This window comes from Dama dama, chromosome 17, assembly GCF_033118175.1.
Source record: "Dama dama isolate Ldn47 chromosome 17, ASM3311817v1, whole genome shotgun sequence".
In the NCBI taxonomy this organism is placed as follows: domain Eukaryota; kingdom Metazoa; phylum Chordata; class Mammalia; order Artiodactyla; family Cervidae; genus Dama; species Dama dama.
Window position 1 is genome coordinate 51,608,239 of NC_083697.1, and position 19,394 is coordinate 51,627,632.

General features: G+C 36.7%; 1 protein-coding gene across 4 annotated transcripts in view; it reads left to right on the forward strand.

Moving 5' to 3' along the window:
* STIM2 (stromal interaction molecule 2) overlaps positions 1–19,394 on the forward strand; it is a 167,667-nt gene that overhangs the window by 104,265 nt on the left and 44,008 nt on the right. For all 4 annotated transcript variants that reach the window (XM_061164510.1, XM_061164511.1, XM_061164512.1 and 1 more), the window contains one exon: positions 3,742–3,856. In XM_061164510.1, coding sequence (XP_061020493.1) covers positions 3,742–3,856 — 115 coding nt within the window. The remainder of the gene's footprint in view (positions 1–3,741; positions 3,857–19,394) is intronic.

Genomic DNA, 19,394 nt, shown 5'->3' on the forward strand with positions numbered 1-19,394 from the left:
TTAATACGCTGTCCAGGTTTGTCATGGCTTTTCGTCCAAAGAGCAAGCTTTTTTTAATTTCATGGCTGCAGTCACTGTCCACAGTGATTTTGGAGCCCAGGAAATTAAAATTTGTCCCTGTTTTCACTTTTTCCCCTTCTGTTTGCCATGAAGTGATGGGACCAGATGACTTGATCTTAGTATTTTGAATGTTGAGTTTTAAGCCAGCCTTTTCACTCTCCTCTTTCACCAAAAGTCATAAAAATATGACTTTGGGTTTGGGGCTCTAAGAGATTTCCACTTTCTGCATTATGGATTTCTTAAATAATCTTTTGTATGACCTTATAATTTTAGAATCAGGAAAAAATCAGTAAAGATGCCAAGTAAACAATACTGAACAAGAAAAATCAGAAATATTGATATAGAAAAAGCATAATAATCTATGAAAACTTTTCTTTTTGCACAATTAGAGTAATGGGTTTATATGTGGAAATTGTTAAGAGATGAGGCTTAAAAGATGGTCAGAAACAAGATTGGGAAGTAGTACATAATTCATAAAAAGTTGTTTTTTTATTTGGTAGACAGTGGAGGGAAATTGAAGAATTTTATATAATGGGGCAATACAGACTAGGTTGGTTTTTAGCAAAGAAACTTTAGCAAAAATTTTTTAATGTTTTCTTACTATATATTTTAAAGTAAGATTAATAGGGGGGACTACTTCAGTTTTGTAAAATACTTTAGTTCTAAACGCTGTAATTGAATGTCTTTCAACTAGAAGAAATGAATTAAAATGTAGAAGAACAAAAATATGATGTAGTGATTCAGGCTGTTTACTGTGTTATGAAATATCCCTGTCACTCAGTATTTGGTCAAATTGAGGCAGCATTTTATACTGTTGACCATAACCAAACTGCTTGGGCCAGAATCTCAGCTCTGATGTTCTTTTTTCAACATTGGAAAAGTACTTAACCTCTTTGGGTCTTGCTTGGTTTCTTCACCTGTAACATAGCGATACTTGATACTTTGTCTGTAGAACCATCATGAAGTTAAATAGTCAAAAGACTCTGTGTGTATGTGTGCTGGTGTGACATGTTTACTATATAACATATAGCAGTACCTGATAAATATGTGTGTTTAGTCGCTCAGTCCTGTCCGATTCTTTGTGACCCCATGGGCGGTAGCCCTCCAGGCTCCTCTCTCCATGGAATTCTCCAGGCAAGAATACTGGAGTGGGCTGCCATGTCCTCCTTCACGGGGGATCTTCCCAACCCAGGGATTGAACCCAGGTCTTCCACCTTGCAGGTCGATTCTTTACTGTCTGAGCCACCAGGCAAGCCTAAGAATACTGGAGTGGGTAGCCTTTCCCTTCTCCAGGGAATATTCCTGACCTAGGAGTCAAACCGGGGTCTCCTGCATTGCAGGCAGGTTCTTTACCAGCTGAGCTACCAAGGAAGCCCACCTGATAAATAATGAGCATTAAGTAGAGTCTGAAGTCAGGCAGGTTGATTCCTCCAGTTCCATTCTTCTTTCTCAAGATTACTTTGGCTATTCGAGGTTTTTTGTATTTCCATACAAATTGTGAAATTCTTTGGTCTAGTTCTGTGAAAAATACCGTTGGTAGCTTGATAGGGATTGCATTGAATCTATAGATTGCTTTGGGTAGAATAGCCATTTTGACAATATTGATTCTTCCAATCTGTGAACACGGTATGTTTCTCCATCTGTTTGTGTCCTCTTTGATTTCTTTCATCAGTGTTTTATAGTTTTTTATGTATAGGTCTTTTGTTTCTTTAGGTAGATATACTCCTAAGTATTTTATTCTTTTTGTTGCAATGGTGAATGGTATTGTTTCCTTAATTTCTCTTTCTGTTTTTTCATTGTTAGTATATAGGAATGCAAGGGATTTCTGTGTGTTAATGTTATATCCTGCAACTTTACTATATTCGTTGATTAGTTCTAGTAATTTTATGGTACTGGCACAAAGACAGAAATATAGATCAATGGAACAGAATAGAAAGCCCAGCGATAAATCCACGAACCTATGGACACCTTATCTTCGACAAAGGAGGCAAGGATATACAGTGGGAAAAAGACAACCTCTTTAACAAGTGGTGCTGGGAAAACTGGTCAACCACTTGTAAAAGAATGAAACTAGAACATTTTCTAACACCATACACAAAAATAAACTCAAAATGGATTAAAGATCTAAATGTAAGACCAGAAACTATAAAACTCCTAGAGGAGAACATAGGCAAAACACTCTCCGACATAAATCACAGCAAGATCCTCTATGACCCACCTCCCAGAATATTGGAAATAAAAGCAAAACTAAACAAATGGGACCTAATGAAACTTAAAAGCTTTTGCACTACAAAGGAAACTATAAGTAAGGTGAAAAGACAGCCCTCAGATTGGGAGAAAATAATAGCAAATGAAGAAACAGACAAAGGATTAATCTCAAAAATATACAAGCAACTCCTGCAGCTCAATTCCAGAAAAATAAATGACCCAATCAAAAAATGGGCCAAAGAACTAAACAGATATTTCTCCAAAGAAGACATACAGATGGCTAACAAACACATGAAAAGATGCTCAACATCACTCATTATTAGAGAAATGCAAATCAAAACCACAATGAGGTACCATTACACGCCAGTCAGGATGGCTGCTATCCAAAAGTCTACAAGCAATAAATGCTGGAGAGGGTGCGGAGAAAAGGGAACCCTCTTATACTGTTGGTGGGAATGCAAACTAGTACAGCCACTATGGAAAACAGTGTGGAGATTTCTTAAAACTGGAAATAGAACTGCCATATGACCCAGCAATCCCACTTCTGGGCATACACACTGAGGAAACCAGATCTGAAAGAGACATGTGCACCCCAATGTTCATCGCAGCACTGTTTATAATAGGCAGGACATGGAAGCAACCTAGATGCCCATCAGCAGATGAATGGATAAGGAAGCTGTGGTACATATACACCATGGAATATTACTCAGTCATTAAAAAGAATTCATTTGAACCAGTCCTAATGAGATGGATGAAGCTGGAGCCCATTATACAGAGTGAAGTAAGCCAGAAAGATAAAGAACATTACAGCATACAAACACATATATATGGAATTTAGAAAGATGGTAATGATAACCCTATATGCAAAACAGAAAAAGAGACACAGATGTACAGAACAGACTTTTGAACTCTGTGGGAGAAGGTGAGGGTGGGATATTTCAAAAGAACAGCATGTATACTATCTATGGTGAAACAGATCACCAGCCCAGGTGGGATGCATGAGACAAGTGCTCGGGCCTGGTGCACTGGGAAGACCCAGAGGAATCGGGTGGAGAGGGAGGTGGGAGGGGGGATCGGGATGGGGAATACGTGTAACTCTATGGCTGATTCATATCAATGTATGACAAAACCCACTGAAATGTTGTGAAGTAATTAGCCTCCAACTAATAAAAAAAAAAAAAATAATGAGCATTAAGTACATACTTTTAATTGCTGCTGTTGTTATAATTAGAAGATATCTTATTAAATAAATTTGATAAGCATTTGAGAATAATATAAGTATAAAATACCAAAAATATGCCAGTTGTTATCAGAAAATTACCAATCACTGAACTTCAAATTTTACTTTTTTCTGTTTATAGAGAAATACAGAAAACTATTCTATCAATGCTCAGGATTTTCATTAATGTGTGAGAAGATTTGCTTATATTTTTGTTTTCATTTAAGTATACTTTATTGTTTTCTCTTTTATAGTTTATCAGAGAAGATATGAAATATAAAGATGCCACTAATAAACACAGCCATCTGCACAGAGAAGATAAGCACATAACTGTTGAGGATTTATGGAAACGGTGGAAAACATCAGAAGGTAAGGCTGATTTAGTGATTTGGAGCTCTCAGCTACTTTTGTACCCTGCTCACCCATTTTTAACATACGATTTACAAAAAAATCCAAATAGTATTTCTGTGAGGATGTTTATATTTAATAAATAATTGTTCCAGTTTTGGTTTTGAAATATGATTTTCATTTTTCTTAGGATTTCTTAAGTGTCAGCCTGTTTTCAGATAATTTGACACCTTATACTAGAATAAATAAGATAACACATGTCTGAGAGCTTAAAATTTTAGAGTGTTGTTTCATCTGTTAAATGGTATTATTATAAAAGCTTTGTCAAATAAACATATGGATCACAAAGTTTTCCTTTTAGTTATGGAGGACAATTTCTAAAGTTTTTAGAAGGCACAGGACTGTTAACCCTTTCTTAAGCAAACTCTTTATGAAATCTTCTAATAGTTGCTTGGTAAAGTTGTGTAATTTATATTTAATTCCCTTCTCCACACTTAAGTCCTCAAACTGTCTTATGGATAGTAATTGTTTAGGGCAGAAAAGGTGTGTGACATAAAATTTCAGCTAGATCTCTGTTATTGGAAAGCTACTTAAAAAAAAAAAATGTCTTCCAAGTTTTTTTTTTTTTTTTTTTTTTTTGGTAACAGAGTTGAATAAAATGTCTTTTTTCTAATGTTTCTATTGATTTATCAAAACCACAATTATATTGTAGTTTATATCTCTTCAAGTTTGAATAGTGAAATGAAATTAAAAAGAAGCTAGGACAGATTGCCAAGTAGGAATATGAAGAAATTATTACTAGACTGTCAGTGGTAGCATTTGGAAATGAGAAGATACAAGAAACTATTTCCATCAGTGCTTCATATTTCTATTAATGCATAAGAAGGTTTGCTTACATTTTTGTTTTCATTTTTTAAAAATAATTCTGATGAAATACTCTGGGAAGAAGAAAATGAAAGAAGGGAAAAAATACTGTTGACCTCAATGAAAGATACATAGATTTAAAAAAAAAAAAAAACAGTTTGTCTCCATTCCTCTCCCCATACCATTTTAAAGTAATACAAACTTGCTAGTTGCTGAGTCCTGTCTTACTCTTTGCAACCCCGCAGACTGTAACCCACCAGGCTCCTCTGTCCATGGAATTCTCCAGGTAAGAATACTGGAGTGGGTTGCCATTCCCTTCTCCAGGGGATCTTCTTGACCCAAGGTTGAACCCAGGTCTCCTGCATTGCGGGAGGATTTTTTTTTTTTAGCATCTCAACCACCAGGAAGGAATAACTGAGTATAAATTTCATGGGCAAAAGTGCTAGAATGGTCAAACTCAGTAAGACTTAATCAATTTTTATGAGATAATCTCAGTAGTAGGTAGATACTGGTAAAGGACTTGGTGATCCATTATGGAGTCGATGACTACTAACATCTTTTAGATTTGGAGTTTGTGGTAAGTTGAATGGAGCCCACTTAACCATGTTTGAAGAAAGGAAAAAAAGACTTGACCACTTCTCACCACCTGTTGTGCTCTTACCATGGTTCAGTCCCCATTTCTTCCTAGATATCACGGTAATCTTCTGGTAATGGTGGTAGGTCCTTAAGTGTCTCCTAGTGAATGCTTGTGTTCTGTGGTAGTCTGTTCTTCACTTGCAGAGTAATCTGTTGACCGTATAAATCAAATTTGCTCAATATCCTGTAATGGCTCAGTCAGTTCAGTTCAGTTGCTCAGTTGTGTCCGACTCATTGCAACCCCATGGACCACAGCACAGCAGGCTTCCCTGTCCATCACCAACTCCTGGGGCCTACTCAAACTCATGTCCATTGTGTTGGTAAAGCCATCCAACCGTCTCATCCTCTGTCATCACGTTCTCCTCCTGCCTTCAGTCTTGCCCAGCATCAGGGTCTTTTCCAGTGAGTTGGTTCTTTGCATGAGGTGGCCAAAGTATTGGAATTTCGGCTTCAGCATCAGTCCCTCCAATGAACACCCAGGACTGATCTCCTTTAGGATGGACTGGTTGGATCTCCTTGCAGTCCAAGGGACTCCCTAGCATCTTCTCCAACACCACAGTTCAAAAGCATCAGTTCTTTGGCACTCAGTTTTCTTTATAGTCCAACTCTCACACCCATACATGACTACTGGAAAAACCACAGCTTTGACTAGATGGATCTTTGTTGGTAAAGTAATGTCTCTGCTTTTTAATATGCTGTCTAGGTTAGTCATACCTTTTCTTCCAAAGAGAAAGTGTATTTTAATTTCATGGCTGCCAGCACCATCTGCAGTGATTTTGGAGCCCCAAAAAATAAAGTCTGACACTGTTTCCATTGTTTCCCCATCTATTTGCCATGAAGTGATGGGACCAGATGCCATGATCTTAGTTTTCTGAATGTTGAGTTTTAAGCCAACTTTTTCACTCTCCTCTTTCACTTTCATCAAGAGGCTCTTTAGTTCTTCTTCGCTTTCTGCCATAAGGGTGGTGGTATCTGCATATCTGAGGTTATTGATGTTTCTCCCGACAATCTTGATTCCAGCTTGTGCTTCATCCAGCCCAGCATTTCTCATGATGTACTCTGCATATAAGTTAAATAAGCAGGGTGACAATACACAGCCTTGAAGTACTCCTTTCCTGATTTGGAACCAGTCTCTTGTTCCGTGTCCAGTTCTAACTGTTCCTTCTTGACCTGCATACAGATTTCTCAGGAGGCAGGTCAGGTGGTCTGGTATTCCCTTCTCTTTCAGAATTTTCCACAGTTTGTTGTGATCCACACAGTCAAAGGCTTTGGCATAGTTAATAAAGCAAAATTAGATGTTTTTCTGGAACTCTCTTGCTTTTTCCATGATCCAGTGGATGTTGGCAATTTGATCTCTGGTTTCTCTGCCTTTTCTAAATCCAGCTTGAACATCTGGAAGTTCATGGTTTACATACTGTTGAAGTCTGGCTTGGAGAATTTTGAGCGTTACTTTGCTAGTGTGTGAGATAAGTGCAAATGTGTGGTAGTTTGAACATTCTTTGGCATTGTCTTTCTTTGGGATTGGAATGAAAACTGACCTTTTCCAGTCCTGTGGCCATTACTGAGTTTTCCAGATTTGCTGGCATATTGAGTGCAGCACTTTCACAGCATCATCTTTTAGGATTTGAAATAGCTCAACTGGAATTCCATCACCTCCACTAGGTTTTTTTGTAGTGATGTTTCCTAAGGCCCACTTGACTTCACATTCCAGGATGTCTGGCTCTCGGTCAGTGATCACACCGTTGTGGTTATCTGGGTCATGAATATCTTCTGTTCTGTTAGGTCCATACCATTTCTGTTCCTTATTGTGCCCTTCTTGGCATGAAATGTTTTCTTGGTGTCTCTAATTTTTTTGAAGAGATCTCTAGTCTTTCCTATTCTATTGTTTTCCTCTATTTTTTTGCATTGGTCGCTGAGGAAGGCTTTCTTATCTCTCCTTGCTATTCTTTGGAACTCTGCATTCAAATGGGTATATCTTTCCTTCTCTCCTTTGCTTTTTGCTTCTCTTCTTTTTTTTAGCTATTTGTAAGGCCTCGTTAGACAACTGTTTTGCCTTTTTGCATTTCTTTTTCTTGGGTATGGTCTTGATCACTGCCTGCTATACAGTGTCATGAACCTCCGTCCATAGTTCTTTAGGCATTCTGTCTATCAGATCTAATTCCTTGAGTCTATTTGTCACCTGTACTGTATAATCATAAGGAATTTGATTTAGGTCATACCTGAATGGTCTAGTGGTTTCCCCTACTTTCTTCAATTTAAGTCTGAATTTGGCAAAAAGGAGTTCATGATCTGAGCCACAGTCAACTCCCGGTCTTATTAGAGCTTCTCCATCTTTGGCTGCAAAAGCCAAAGTCTTTAGGAAGAAAAGGTCAGTGATCTGCCCTATCCTAGACCCTCTTTTCCATTTTCTGTCCTGTCCATCTCATTCTCACTGGGCTCTTTCCTAGATGGACTCCTTGCTGCAGGAATGCAGATGTCCTCCTGATTACATCTTTTATTGGGCTAGTCTCTCCTTAAGGTCTATCCTGACCACTCTGTTGAAAACAGCAAATTGGAAACCACAACTCCCATTGTCTTTTGTACCGTTGTTGATCCCTCTTCCATAGCTTCAGACTTTCTCCACCACCCCCATCATGTATCAGCTTCCAGGATATAATTGATTAATTTGTTTTGCTTGTCCTTTTTGTTCTCTCCCCTGCCCCCTAAAAAGTCTATTTTTGTTTATTATTATGTCCCAGATTTGATGGGGTTTTGTCCCTAAACCCTATTTTGATTTCTCACCTTAGTGAGGTATCTTTTGTGAGAAATGAGAAATGTCTGTTTGGGTTTAGTTGGAAGATCTTTTTAAGTTTTGAATAGCCTCTTAAATCTCTTTTTCCCTAGGCTTTCAACTTAATTTCCATGCCCTGAGATTTTATCATCATGGTGGTGCGAAGATTTTCCCCTTAACTCTTCAAAGAGTTGGCCTAAATTATCTGCTCCACGCTTCTTTTTCTCTGAACTCCATTCTCCACCCTCACATAACAACCTCTTAGGGGTTAGGGTTTGGGAGGAACAGTCTTAGGCTCCTGCTGCAACAGCTGCATGGGAGGGAGGAGAACGGAGCTGAATGAAAGAGACGTCTATTAGAAGTTTTGTAGTGGCCTAATTGATTTTCTCAGTGTCATTTCTCTCAGTTGATTTTACCATGTCTGACTCTTTCCATTTATTAAAGTGCTCGTGTAAAAAGACAGGGCGTTGTTCCTAAGTCAGTGATTTTAATCATAACCTGACAAGCCCCAGGTTTCCTGGAGGCATCTCGGGGGACAGGGCATGGTAAATGTGTAGGGTTCTGCTTTTATCTGGTATATTTTGTTTCTCTTAAAGATTTCCTTTGGGAAACAGAAAGTAATTCTTCTGGAAAGGTTTGGAAACTGCTGATAAAGTGACTAGAATACAATAATATGTAACTTAAGTTTGTTTAGTTGAATATAGATATAGATACATACACACACATGCAAACACACATGGACATACACACATACAGTCATACCTGTGCCCATTCTTGTGTCTCCAGTGCCCAGAACAGTGCCTTATTTACTGTGATATTCAGTAAAGATCTGTTGAATGAATGAGTGTATAATGTCTGATGAGCACTGCATACTCAGTAATCCACTTCTTACTTTGAGTACAGGCATTTCTGTTGTAGTGAAATATATTCATTCCTGGAAAACTTATGCTATTCACTTATTATGCTTAATAATTGGAATTTATGGAAGAAAATTGGGGTTGGAACCAACGACTCAAAACCTATGCAGCTTTGTAATCAGAGCACTAATAGTACTAATAAAAATACTAGCACAGGTAAAAAAAAAAAAAAGAGGTGTTGAATTTCTAACCAGTAAATACTATGCTCACTATAGAACTTTACCTGTAATAATACATAAAGATAACTTAATAAAAGGAGTGTTAGATAGGGTTGAAGTTGCTAAATAATGATGATAAGGGCAACGTATGCAAAAATCAGAACTGAACAACAAGCATTTCTAAGAGGCTGTGGCCAGGCTGAGCTAAGAGGAAGAAGGAATGGCAAGCAGACATCATTCTCATGGCTTTATTGTTCTGTCTTTATACTTTGTATCCAGTTCCTGTTACCCGGTGGTGTAAGATGATAACATGTGAGGAGAAGTCCCCTGTGGGATGATAGGACTTTTGTGTTAACATGATTTCTTTTTAGCAGTTGCAGGTAAACTAATTCATGTGACAGAAGCAGTGTGGCCTCGTAGGTTGTGTCTGTTTTGTGTTAAGCAGGCAGTGGATCCTGGGTATTAAAGATAAGTTAAATGCATTCTGAGCTGTTCATATGAGAAGTAAGTAGCTGAGTGGAGAAGACAAAGTAAAGCAATAATTACAACGTATGGTGATAGTGTATAATAATAGAAGTAAGTGTAAGATATGAGGTGGCTCACTGGAAGGACTGACGCACTCTCTGATAGAATTATACCCAGAAGGGGGTGTTTTTAATCAGCTGTGAGGATTGACCAGGAGTTCTGGAAGGGAATAAGGAAAGTGAAAGTCGCTCAGTCGTGTCTGACTCTTTGCGACCCCATGGACTACATAGTCCATGGAATTCTCCAGGCCAGAACACTGGAGTCTGTAGCCTTTCCCTTCTGCAGGGGATCTTCACAACCCAGGGATCGAACCCAGTTCTCCTGCATTGCAGGTGGATTCTTTACCAGCTGAGCCATAAGGGAAGCCCAGGAACTGGAGTGAGTAGCCTGTCCCTTCTCTAGTGGATCTTTCCAACCCAGGAATTGAACTGGGGTCTCCTGCATTGCAGGTGGATTCTTTACCAGCTGAGCTATCAGGGAAGCCCTAGGCAATAAGGAGGTAGACCATAAATGGTAGTCTCCTTATAGCTTCTCCTTCAATTACCTGAATATTTGCTGGAAGTGGAGGTAGCCTGCTTTAGGTGGTGTGTGGGTTCTCAAGCTGTACAAATTTACATCCCAGCCCTTCTGTTTATAAACATTAAGACATCTGGCACATTTTAAAATGCACTTGTAAAGTGGATCTCTTGTAAAATGCACTTGTACAATGAGTAATGTAGTAAAAGTGCCTGGCATACTTCCTGGCAACACCTGATAGGCACTTAGTAAGTGTTGACTTACTTATCTTTGTAATAATGCTGAATGAACAAAAATGTTCAGCTCTATTTAAAGTTTTGTAAGGTTTTTGCTTCAGTCTCATAATATTCATCAGTCAAATGAACAGATATATTAGGCTAAAGACTCACCATTTTAGTGTACAATTCTCTGGGCGGTGAAATGTAACTAAGATCTTTATGGAATGTTGTCAAATTGGGGAAAAGGTAGAATTGTGTTCCTCAGATATTGATACTGATCTCATATAAAAAAATTTCAGTGTGACCTGAATGTACGTGTGTGTGTGTAGAGCATCCTTGGTTAGCTTGCACATGGCAAAAGTCCAATGTAAATAAAAGTCATTTAAAAAACTAATATTAGATTTCAGACAGATTTTGATAAACTGGATCAGTTGTTAAAACTAATAAATGCAGCAATTAGATAGCAGCCAGATACCTAATGAAGGAAAATATATATAGAAAATTATTGATTATGTATGAGATCTAGGGAGTCATGGTAGATATAAAACTGATTAAGTAATATACTGTTTTTAAAAATAACTCATTGGGTTAAGTAGTTATTTTAACCTGTGACAACCATGAGGTAATCTTTCCATCCTGTTCATGTTCAGTATGGGTCTTATCTTACATAAGGTCATTGTGTAATTTTGGTCTTTACACATTGAATAGATATTTGGAAATTTTGCTGAAGGTTTATTATTGTTGTTTTTTTAATTAGGAGTTTAAAGAATCTGAAATTGCTGGAGAGAATAAAAGATGTCAGTCTTTAATAATGTATGTTTTAAAGTGTGTTCAAAATCTAGCTAGAGAGAAATGAGCAAGAGCTTTTTCCTTCTGTTAAGGAAAGCAAAAATGTCAGTGTTACATGAAGAAAATATAAAGGAAAAGAATTCCTGACGATGGGTGTTAAATTTCTAAAAGTAATGAGGATTTTAACTCTTTCTTTATGTAGATCCTTGATATTCCTAAGGATTTTTTTCTGGGTGTAAAAGTACAAGTGGATCTCTAAATGGCAATAAAATTGCTTTTTCATGTATATGCTATTGGTTACAGTGAGACTGGAATGAAATAAAATGTAAAACAATCAATGCATATTGTTTGACATTATCAGCAGAGTAACTCAAAATGTAGACCTTGTGGATAATAAGGTAGCCAGTTATCTTTGTGGCATCCATCAACACAATATTGTATGTTTACAGTATGCATAGCAGTCACTATGGCAGGATACAAGTATAAGATAAGGCCCTTTTCTTCCAGAAGTTTACAATGTTCTTACATGTGCACAAATGAAATGTTAAATAACAATACATGAAGATTTGATTAAATAGTAGGTAAGTGGTTCTATTGTGGCACTTTAAAAGAATGGATAGATTTATTATGAGGAAGTCTTCATTAGGGGATGACTCTTTAGCAAGATGTTGGAAGATAAAATTTTCCTAGAAGTGAGAAAAAGAGGGATATACTTACAGGTTAACACATTAAAATGAGTACTTGTAATTCCCAACGTTAGTCCTAAATCCCTCAAGTAAGCACAGTTTACAAGTCAGAAATGTAATTTTTTAGTGTATGAGATAGAATAGATCACTGTTTTAATATTTGTCTTCTGCTATTAACATGTGGTGCTTGACCTTTCTGTGTCTTGGTTTTGTCATCTGTTAGACAGGGGTAAGGCCGTCTACTACATCCGAATGTTGAAGATGAAGTGAATTTGTAAATGTAAAGTGCTTAGAGTAGTGCCTGCCACCCAGCAAGTGCTCAGTGACTGAGATAAGTGTGAGCACAGAACATACAGAGGACGCTGGAGATTAAGGTTCTGAGTTGGGGGCAGCATCACTTACTGCCTGGAGCACTGTATTAAGGATGTTTGATGTGTGCCTGATCTCAATAGCAAAGAAGGATATTACTGTAGAAATTATGAGTTGGCAATGTTTACAGTATTTCAACCTTTTTATCATCATTGCACTAATTAGGAGCTATTACAGCTTCTTGTTTTAGAAAGTCATATAATACAGAAGAGTTATGGGACAGTGAATTCACTATAGTCAAGAAACCCTGCTTTGAGTTTAATGTAATGTGGATTTGAGTGGGAGGAATGAAAATAAACAGATACTGAAGATACACAGATTCTGAAGATACACAGATGAAGAATATGTTTTCTGTCCTCCACCTGCCGACAGTCTGCTATTGGAAAAAGTTCTATTGACAAGTAATTAAAGGATGTGCTACTTTCTACTATCTGTAATCAGGATAGGTAGTAGGCACTGTGGGTTAATAGAAAAAGAAGTATGTTGGTCTGCCTGCAGAAGTCAGGTAAGGCCTAAGGAGTTAGTTGCATGTAAAGGGGCATTTATCTTTTATCTTTTGTCACTCTTTCAGTGGGAGGCACTCTGCTGGATTAATAGCTTTCAGGATATTTGTAATTAATACAGCACATTTTAAAATCATAAGACTCTTAATATGCTTCAAATGCTTATCTGTTTTATTAATCCAGGTGTTTAACACTTCAACTTTTATATCATACTTTTAGTTCTAGGAGAAGTTGTTGTTACCTATCTGTAGAGGTACTAGGTTTTCGTAGCCCACAGAAAGTGGTTTATACAGAGGAAGTCCCGTTCTCGACGTAGAGTCTAGTTTCAGAATGACAAATGTCATTATTTGCACCACTAGCAAAAGTCTTTTATAGTCAAAGTTTATTTTATGTAGAGAGTAGGTAAGACAAGCATATTGTTCATTTATTCTATCAACCAACATTCAAGTGTGTTAACATGGGCTTTTTCTGTAAGAATAGCATAAATATTACTTGATCAGTGTGTAAATTACTTGATCATTTTGCAAAAACAGTGTTTTGTATTAATCAGAATTGATTTTTATACTTTATATAAAGTGTGTTTTTATTCTTTTACAATCAAATAGCTTTCTTTGTATTGTGTACTTATCCAGATAAGTTCCGAGCACTCACAATAAATTGCTAATGTTTCTTAATCTTATATCCTGTGTTAGTATTTCGGTCTCTTTGTTCCCTGAATTTCAGATCTCTTTCAGGGCTAACTATTTTGGTTTTAATTATTTTAGTTGTCTTCTATTTCTCTGTCTCTTTTATTGTTGCGACTCTGTTTTACTTCAGGATACTTCTGGAGACTTAGTCATTGCATATAGTGATTTGCTAGGATGAATTATGACTTTTGAGTCTATAGCAGATACTTGACCTTGAGACAGCTCTGTGTTCCTTTATAGTTCTTTCTTGGTTTTGTTCTGAAATAGAGACCACCTCTCAGTATAAGATGCAGAGACCCACTGCTTATTACATCTCTGTGTACGCTGGGCTGCAGAAAACTTGATCGTTTCTATTCAGTGTGAACACGTGAATTAGATGTATTGTGAGCTTCATTTTTTCCTCAAATAATGAACTTTTATATATTCATCATGCAGCAAAGCTTTTCTTATCATTTAAGGAGGTACTATTCTAAAATTGTTTGTGAATTTGCCTTATTATGGTTTTGTATATACCTGAATTATTCTACATTTCTCCTCTGCTATGTTCACAGACTCAAGGGATACCTCACGTTTGGAGTACAGTAACAGAACCTTCTGCAGAAGGTAAAAATAAGGGCTGTCCACTTTTCACTGTGGACTGTCTAGAAAACCGTAGGCTTTCTTGAACATCTTATTATTCTTTCTTTCCTTACCCCACCAATTGGGAACCAGTTCCATATGGATGTGTATTAAATTTTGCTTTACTAATCTTTTGGGAAAGGGCTGGGTAGGAGGGACTCTGGTTCAAGTTCTGGTTGTTAAAATTACATGATTTTGGGAGATTCACTATGTCAAATTCTACTTTAGGTGGAACAGATGTTTTGTTCCTGCTCTTTTGGATACAGAACTTGTTCGTTGGTAATAGTATTTTCTTCTTCAAAGGTGGCTAGTTTTACAAAATCTTTTCTCAGGCAAGTCTTATGTTTACTTGGGTCTCTTTTTCAATTCTAGTGAATATTAGCAATTTAGAAGCTACTGTAATAGAAATAATGCAAATTATAAATACAAAGAAAATAAAGATTTCAAAGATACTAGATAACCATTTCAATTTGAATGTGAACATGACTTATTTCTAAAAATTATAAACATTTATGTAATTCTGGAACATATGTATATACTTATATTACATATATAAATATGTTTCAGAGGGAATGTATGATAAAACACAGGTTAAATCACATAGCACTTAGGTCTTATACTTAAAAATCTTTACACTATGAATGGCTACTCTATTGAAATAGAGTACTAAGTACAAATAATGTTAATTGTCTAACTTTCTCATCTGGTTAGGGTGCTCTTTAGTAAGAGGTCCTTAATAAGCATTCTTCTAACATTCGACTAGTCTTCTGTTTCTCTTTCTCTTGTATCAGTATTAATTCTTCCAGGAAGTTGAAAATGATGGATCATTTAGAAACTTTTGATTCAAATTGTTTAAAATCAGCCGCATACTTAAGTTATTAAACTAGAAGGTCATTACATTTCTATGTATCTTCGTAGAAGATAATGTACAAAAAGGATTGAAAATTCACATTTGAAATTAAAATATTTCATGGTTGAGAAAAAGAGTCTAGATCAGTCTGACAAAATGAAACAGCAAATGTCAGTTGCATTGAAGGAGATTTAATTTTTACTTCCATTATCAATTTTCTTTTCTTACCATGTAATCAGCTAAAAAAAATAGTATCAGGTATTTATCACTAGAACTTATGGCTGCTTAAGGGCTATGTTTCAGAACAGAATTAATGATGTAGAGTTGTGATTCACTCATATAAAGGTATCATAGTTAGAGTCATATGAATTAAGAGTTCACCAAAAGAAAGAAATGGAAAGAGAATAGCTCCTTGGGAATACTGCTAATAAGACAAAACAGATGAGTAGCTAATGAGATAAATAATGGCCATCAAGACATGGGAGATGAATCAGGAAGATACAGTTTCTTGAAAGTCTGTAGAGGAGAGTTTTCAGAAAGTGACAGATGGTTGTATAGTTGAGTCCACCTGTGCTACCTAAGGATATGCTGAGAGCCCTCATGAAGGATCTTTTTTTTAGTTCTCTGTAATGAGAACAGCTGTACTTAGGAGGAGATGATTTGTGCTTATTTTGTGAACCCTTTCGGCGATTTCGTCTCCTTCTTTGTCTGCTTTTTGTAACTGTTAATTAAGGGTCCTCATGTATATTTTGTGTGTCCTCTTAGTTTCATTTTATTTCTCTAGTTCATTGGTGTCCTTCATGTTTTATGTCTTTGCATTCTATGAATCTTTGTAAGTAATTTCTTCTCTCTTTCTGGGGGATAAAGAGAGGAGATGAAAAGTGGCCAGTAGTACTAAATAGAGAAATGTGATATATTGGAAAAAAGCCTTTAAGTATGGCGAGAAGACTATCGTTAACCTACAGATAGCAATTTAAACATTGGTATGGGGAATTGACTCACATTTGCACACAAAATAAATCTTAAAAAAGGTGTGAGTGGAGCAGCCCAAATGGTTATCAACAGATAAATGGATAAGCAAAATGTGGTATACAGTGAAATACTGTTCAGCCTTAAAAAGTATGGAAATTCTGACAAATGTTGCAACATGGGTGGACCCTGAAGATATTATACTAAGTGGAATAACTCAGTCACAGAAAAGCAAATACAGTATGATTCTGCTTACATGAGGTACCTAGAGTAGTCAAAATCAAAGACAGAGAGTAGTACAGTGGTTGCTGGGGGCTAGTGGGAGGAGAATGGGGAGTTATTGGTTAATGGGTGCAGAGTTTAAATTGTGCAAGATGAGAGTTCTGGAGTGGATGGTGGTGATGGTTGTACAACAATATGAATACTTAATACCATTGATCTATACACTTAAAATGGATAAAATGGTAAATTTTATGTTATGCATATTTTGCCACAATAAAAACTGATTTATGAGAATAAGTAGATATGAAATAGATAAATGAGTAACTTCTTATTTAAGGCATAGGTAAGAAAATGGAGGAAACGGAATGGCAATTACAAATGGTTAGTTTGATCAGGTAGAGGGCTTTCTTAAGAAACTGGTAGATCTGATTATGCTTAAAGAAAAAAGGAAGTACTTTACTGACATATTAAAAAGTTGAACATTTCAAAAATTAATTCAGCAGGGATTTTGTTCAAAAAGTACTACCACTCTATTAATGTAAGAGTTGGAAGTTGGGATTACACCTTATTGCATCTTTTTTATCCCCAAAATTTTATTAGAAATATTATAATCTTGGCAATTATATAAGCAACAGAGTATACCTTATTACATCTTAATGTAATGTGTCAGTATTTCTTTATTTACAGTCATGTTGGTTTATGGTTTGAAAAGATAGGTTAATAAAAAATGAGTTTAGTGTAAGACAGGCAAGAAACTGGTTGACAGAGTAATTTTCCATTGCTCGATGGCACTATCACTAGCCATTTTCAAATCTTTATAGAATTACTTCCTATGAAGAGTTTGAGTGACAGTTCTCTTAAAGCAATGCACTGAACTTTTTGGAACGGGATGGAGGTGGGCTGGGCTGGGAAAAGGGAAGGTGAAGAGGATGCGTAATTAGAGAGGGGAGATCCAAGAAATTCTTACCTTTAAAATTTGCTTATTGGTTTGTTTGGTTTCTGAATTATATGTCGTAAGAATATAGAATTCTAACATCCTTATTTTCCATGTTTTGACCAGTACCAAATACTTTGTGGCAGGATTTTAATGATAGTGCTACAGCTCTGCTGCAGTGAGTAATAATAGGTTTCTGTGTGCTAGCTGCAAACCCACTGATCCAGAGCCTGTGACCCTAGCAAAGGTAAGCAAGCATATCCCAGATTGCAGTGTGAGATAGTTGAAGATTGATCTGCTTTGGCAGCTGTTTAAATTTCTCTCATCTGTTTTTAATGAGCATGCCCAATTGCATGAATCTGACCATGACTTTAGACTGCATTCTCTTTTAGATGTGTAATTTTGAAAAAGAGAAGATTAAGTTTTAAGTTAGTGGATATATGTTTTTAGGCCTGTGTCTAGATTCTTTGAGTGGTTTTTAAGAATGTCCCCTCAAAGTAATCACTCTAGTTTCTAATGGAACCTGCACTATATTAAATATTGGAGGCTGAATTTATCACAAGACTAAACGCTTAATAAATTACTGTGCATAACTGACTGTTCAACATGCTTTGTCGATTGGCTTGAAATTACAGTATACTATGTCTTCTTCTTTACTATAGAGCTTTCTTTTAAAGTTTGAGCAGTTGATATGTTTTAGTTAAGTCTTTTTTTTTAGTGGCAGAAGATAAAGAGACTCAAAGTACTTCAAGTAATGGGAAATTTGTTGTAAGAATGCGAATCATCAAAGATGTTATTTATTGCAAGTGACAAAAGCATACCCATTTACTCCATTCGTTATGTCATTAAAAGTTGATTCAATTCCTCCTGAAGACTGGCATTATTCTGTGTTTTAGAAATAGAGCATTGATCAAAATAGATATCCTACCTTCATGAAGTTAGCGGTCTTAGGAAGACAGGTAATGAACAGGTTTGCATGATCTCAGAAGACCTTGTAGGGCCTAATAGAGTTCAGGAATTAAGTATAATGCCATTATACTTACTGTAATTCTAGCTCCATTTAGGAGTTTTGAGCTAAGCAGTGATGTGTGATCTGTCTTTTGAAAAGATTATGTGGTTACTGTGTGGCTGTTAGACTCTGGAGAAGAGAAGAGTAGAAATAAAAGGTCTGCTGAGGCTCTGCAGTGACCTGGTAGAGGGAGGTAGCAGAGGGGTCTGATATAGTTTGAAGGACTAGCTGACAGGATTTGCTGTTGGATTGGATTCAGGAAGTTGAATTCAGGAAGGTTGGAGACAGGAATTCAGGATCATGCAGTGCCTAGGTTTTATGTACCTGTGGTGTTAAAATTTCTTGGAGGCAGTTTGGGGAAAAAAGGTTGAAAAAGGCTCAGCTGAGGGATCAATAATGGGAGGAAATAGTTGAAAAACACCAAGATCCCATTTCAAAGAGGTGAAGGACTGAGTGCTGAGAGGTCAGGACGAAGAGAGGGACCCCGGGAAGAGGAAAGAGAAGTGACCAGTGAGATTACGAGGGGAACCAGGAGAATCTAGGGTGCTGAGGTGTATGAAGGAAACATGTTTTTAAAAAGGACATAGACAGGATCAGATGCTCCAGAAGTTTGAGTAATATCACAACAGAGATCTACCCTTGGGTCAGCAAAGTGTAGAGGTTGAGGTTGTTGATGATTTTGACAGAGCAATTGCGCTGTAATGATGGAAGTGAAAGTTGCATTAGAGTGGATAAAAGAGGAAGTGAAGACAGTAAATACTGACTTTCAAAAGAACATGAAGCGAAATGGGGTTATGATACCTGAAGATAGATATGATGTGAGGGGCAGTTTTGTTTTTTTTTTTTAAAGGTGAAAGCTTTTGAATGTGTTTACATATTAATGAAATGACCCAGTTGAGATATAATTGATGTAGGAGAAAATCAATTAATTAAAGCCATCTTTATTTAAGGAGAGTATAGGTATGTAGTCATGGGCTTAATCCACTCTGGTCATCTGTATTGCTCTCTGTTTCTTTCTGGGTTTGTTTTTATTTTCTCCTACTGTATTTCCTAAGGCTAACTCTGTGGCTGCGGGCAGTCGTAGACTTACCTTTTCCCAGGGTCATGATAAAAGAGAAAAGAATTTTTCCTGCCTACTGTAGTTAGAAAAACTTCAGGAAGTAACTGGCTTTAGGTCATGTGGCCATAACCTAGAACTGTCAGTGTGACCTCCAGAATGATGCCGTCTGATTACTTCCTTCTCCAACCCTCTCTCCCTGGTGATTATGAGTCTTGTCTCAGAAGACAGCAGAGAGAAAAGGGGTACTTACTTGACAAACC